Genomic DNA, 5,101 nt, shown 5'->3' with positions numbered 1-5,101 from the left:
CTCTCTTCTCCCATCAACACTCTTATCTCTTATCAACACTCTTATCTCTTATCAACACTCTTATCTCCCATCAACACTCTTATCTCCCATCAACACTCTTATCTCCCATCAACACTCTTATCTCCCCATCAGCACTCTTATCTCAATCCCAGCACTTTATGCTCCCATCAACACTCTTATCTCCATCAACACTCTTATCTCCCATCAACACTCTTATCTCCCATCAACACTCTTATCTCCCATCACTTTTATCTCCATCAACACTTTATCTCCCATCAACACTCTTATCTCCATCAACACTTATTCCCATCAACACTTATCTCCATCAACACTCTTATCTCCCATCAACACTCTTATCTCTTATCAACACTCTTATCTCTTATCAACACTCTTATCAACACTCTTATCTTATCAACACTCTTATCTTTATCAACACTCTTATCAAGCCTCTTATCAAGCACTCTTATCTCTTATCAACACATCTCTTATCAACACTCTTATCTCTTATCAACACTCGTACTTATCAACACTCTTATCTCTTATCAACACCTTATCTCCCATCAACACTTTATCTCTTATCAAATACGTATTCTTATCAACACTCTTATCTCTTGTCACACTCTATCTCTTATCAAGCCACTTTTGCCCTCCCATCAACACTCTTATCTCTTATCAACACTTTATCTCTTATCAACACTATCTCTATCAACACTCTATTCTTTATCAACACTCTTATCTCCCATCAACACTCTTATCTCCCATCAACACTCTTATCTCTTATCAACACTCTTATCTCCCATCAACACTCTTATCTCTTATCAACACTCTTATCTCTTATCAACACTCTTATCTCCCATCAACACTCTTATCTCTTATCAACACTCTTATCTCTTATCAACACTCTTATCTCCCATCAACACTCTTATCTCTTATCAACACTCTTATCTCCCATCAACACTCTTATCTCCCATCAACACTCTTATCTCCCATCAACACTCTTATCTCCCATCAACACTCTTATCTCCCATCAACACTCTTATCTCCCATCAACACTCTTATCTCTTATCAACACTCTTATCTCTTATCAACACTCTTATCTCCCATCAACACTCTTATCTCCCATCAACACTGCGTATCTCCCATCAACACTCTTATCTCCCATCAACACTCTTATCTCCCCATCAACACTCTTATCTCCCATCAACACTCTTATCTCCCACTCAACACTCTTATCTCCCATCAACACTCTTATCTCCCATCAACACTCTTATCTCCCATCAACACTCTTATCTCCCATCAACACTCTTATCTCCCATCAACACTCTTATCTCTTATCAACACTCTTATCTCCCATCAACACTCTTATCTCTTATCAACACTCTTATCTCTTATCAACACTCTTATCTCCCATCAACACTCTTATCTCTTATGAACACTCTTATCTCTTATCAACACTCTTATCTCCCATCAACACTCTTATCTCTTATCAACACTTATCTCCCATCAACACTCTTATCTCTTATCAACACTCTTATCTCTATCAACACTCTTATCTCTTATCAACACTCTTATCTCCCATCAACACTCTTATCTCTTATCAACACTCTTATCTCTTATCAACACTCTTATCTCCCATCAACACTCTTATCTCCCATCAACACTCTTATCTCTTATCAACACTCTTATCTCCCATCAACACTCTTATCTCTTATCAACACTCTTATCTCTTATCAACACTCTTATCTCTTTATCAACACTCTTATCTCATCAACACTCTTATTCCCCATCAACACTCTTGATTCTTATCAAATAATTCTTATCTCTTAATAACACTCTTATCTCCCATCAACACTCTTATCTCTTATCAACACTCTTATCTCTTATCAACACTCTTATCTCTTATCAACACTCTTATCTCTTATCAACACTCTTATCTCTTATCAACACTCTTATCTCCCATCAACACTCTTATCTCCCATCAACACTCTTATCTCTTATCAACACTCTTATCTCTTATCAACACTCTTATCTCTTATCAACCATCTCTTATCAACACTCTTATCTCTTATCAACACTCTTATCTCTTATCAACACTCTTATCTCCCATCAACACTCTTATCTCTTATCAACACTCTTATCTCTTATCAACACTCTTATCTCTTAGAAAATAAAACATCGTTATCCAGCGGGCGGCGGTCCAGGAACTTCAGCCTGTCATCAGAGAGATACTTTGTGAATCAGATCAACAAGTCTGTGAACGATAGCTCCTATGGCCAGCCGGTCCGCCTCCCAGAGAACATGGCGACAGAGCTAAACCAGAGAAAGACCCGGGGCTCTATAGATATGGAGACAGAGACGTATCAGCTTGTAGAGGACAACGGGAAGACCTCCATGCATCGCAGGATGACATTGAGAAGTCCTTCAGGGTCAACCAGGATGGCAGCATGACCGTCGAGATGAAGGTTAGTACTGTTGTTGTTGTTGCTGCTGTTGTTGAGTATGTTGTTGTTGTTATTGTTGTTGAGTATGTTGTTGTTGTTATTGTTATTGTTGTTGAGTATGGTGTTGTTGTTGTCATTGCTGTTGTTTTTGAGTATGGTGGTGTTGTTGTTGAGTATGTTGTTGTTGTTATTGTTGTTGACTATGGTGGTGTTGTTGTTATTTTTGTTGAGTATGTTGATGTTGTTGAGTATGTTGTTGTTGAGAATATTGTTGTTTGAGAATGGTGTTGTTGTTGTTGTTGAGTATGGTGTTGTTGTTGAGTATGGTGTTGTTGTTACTAATATTATTAATATCATTACTTCCATTATTTATATATTTATGGAATGTCATAGTTTAAAGCACCTCTGATTTGATTCTGATTGGCAGGTCCGTCTGACCATTAAGGAGGAGGAGATGATCCATTGGACAACCACGTTGAGCCGCTCCAGCGTGGTGACCAATCATAAACTAGGAGCCAAGTCGGTATCCACCCCACAGTCCCCCGACAACAACGTGGAGGCGAAGACCTAACGGTCTCAGTGAGGATGAGACCAAGGAGAGTAACCACCCCAGCCGAGTGCAGAGAGGGACGTGGCCTTCAGCGGACGACGGAGGAGGACGAGGTGGCGCGGGAGGCAGGGCTGGTTCTCTGGGCCCACCCCCATCAGAAGTGGATGCCAACCTCTGGGCTGAGGACAGGTGGAAAGAAACAGGCGTCCGTGGGAGAGCGTAACCACGGGGTGGATTTGAGACAGGTGTCCAGAGACCAGCCTAGGGGATTTTTCGCACACAGAGTGCATGGCAGACCGGGGAAACCACAGAGGGTGTACTGTGTGGTCCGGCAGAGCAGCAGCAGCTCCAGGTTACCCGCCATACCACCTGTCCCCAAGCCCAGGAAGAGTGGCTCGGCTGGGGCCAGCAGGGCCATCAGGACCAGCTCCCACTCCTCACTCCGGTCCTCTGGAGTAGCAGAGGTGATGCAGATTCAGAACAATGGTAATGGCAGGGAGATCACTGAGACCGTCATGCACATATACGAGAGGAGACAGAGCAGCTACGTATAACTACTATGCCAACGCCCTGGGGCCCGGGTATGGGACATGTGGGGAGGGGAGGTGGGGGTTATGCAGGCGAGGCAGGGTATGGTGGAGGTTGTGGTGGTGACTCCAACCCCATTCCGCTGGAGTAAAACCGGCCTCTTCAGATTCGGGGCCGCGCTCCTCCGTGGACTTAACCCGACCATCCAGTACCAGCGACTCACTGAACCAACAGAGGGATGAGATACTCTCTCTGTCTTCTGAACCCACCTCACCTTCTCAGAATGTCACCCTTCCATTTCAAAAACAACCAGAGATCATTAGCAACAAACTGTCGTCTTTCCAGACAACGAAGCTTACGCCACGTCAGAGTCTTACACAGGCTCATCTCCTAAAGAGACAGAATGGCCAGAGACCAAAGGTATTGGAATGTTCCGATACAAAGGAATTTGAATGTTCAGAGACAAAGGAATTTGGATGTTCAGAGAGAAAGGAATTAGGATGTTCAGAGACAAAGGAATTAGGATGTTCAAATACAAAGGAATTAGGATGTTCAGAGACAAAGGAATTAGGATGTTCAGGGAGAAAGGAACTAGAATGTTCCAAGACAGTAGCGAAAGAAGAGGGGTTGAGGAGGATGCTCTTGAAGAGAACAACAAGAAGAGGACAGTGAAGCGGAACGAATTCAAATAAGCCCAACGTCCACTACCGAGCTCAAAGAGCAGACAGAAGGACAGCGTGGCAGGGTCTGTTCGGAGCACCAAAAATACCTTTTCTCATGCCAGCACAGAGAAGAAGAGCGGCAGTGCAATAGGAAGTGAACAAATTCTAAGCGCAACAGAGAGTGACAGCCAAGTCAGCCAGAGGAGTAGAGAGAAGGTAGAGAAGAATATAAATTATATTCCTGTGAAGAATGGGCCCTTGGTGTTAAACATAAACTTGAAAGATTCTGAAAAACGAGGTTTAGCTTCTGAAAAACAGCTGAATATAGGTGAGAAGGTTGGAAGAGGGCAAAGATCCCAGAGAAGGTCAACACCGCTAAGTATTCCAGGCAGAAGACACAGCCGAGGAAGAATGTGTTTTATGTTTCCCAGCCAGACAGACTGACATCGGAGAGACAGACATACATACAGATACCGGACAGACAGACAGACAAACAGACAATAGACAAATAGTCAGACAGACGGGTTGAAAGATGGCCAGCCAGCCAACCAGAAAGACCTTGGCTAAGCAGAGGTCCATGTCTAACGAGGACAGAATCAAATCCCTAAACAGACTCTACTGAGTGAGAGCTTCTCCATGCCTGTCTTGCACCCCCTCTAGCCCCTCTGGGGTACACCAGTACGTAGAGAACTGGCTGCAGAACATCGCCCTGGAGTCCATCCCCTATGTCCCCTACATGGAGGAGGGAGGCCAGGACACAGAAGAGACTGAACCCAGGACCAAGGTGTGTTTGTGTATTGGAGGGGTTGGGTACAGCAGAAGATACATTTATGTCTCGTATGGATTAATAACATCTTCTTCTTCTAAGGTAAACATGGAGGACGAAGGCCAGGACACTGGGGAGGCTGAACCCAGGACCA

At 43.7% G+C, this 5,101-nt stretch overlaps 1 protein-coding gene across 1 annotated transcript in view; it reads left to right on the top strand.

The window, feature by feature from the left end:
* The first annotated feature begins 3,581 nt into the window (after positions 1-3,581).
* myom1a (myomesin 1a (skelemin)) overlaps positions 3,582-5,101 on the top strand; it is a 133,374-nt gene continuing 131,854 nt past the window's right edge. Inside the window, 3 exon segments of the mRNA XM_065006113.1 lie at positions 3,582-3,727; positions 4,842-4,965; positions 5,050-5,101. The exon segment at positions 5,050-5,101 is cut by the window's right edge and continues 2 nt beyond it. Of these exon segments, the coding sequence (XP_064862185.1) occupies positions 3,582-3,727; positions 4,842-4,965; positions 5,050-5,101 (322 nt within the window).

This window comes from Oncorhynchus nerka, linkage group LG20 (genome assembly GCF_034236695.1).
Source record: "Oncorhynchus nerka isolate Pitt River linkage group LG20, Oner_Uvic_2.0, whole genome shotgun sequence".
NCBI classification, from domain to species: domain Eukaryota; kingdom Metazoa; phylum Chordata; class Actinopteri; order Salmoniformes; family Salmonidae; genus Oncorhynchus; species Oncorhynchus nerka.
This window is presented reverse-complemented; position numbering and strand designations above follow the sequence as displayed.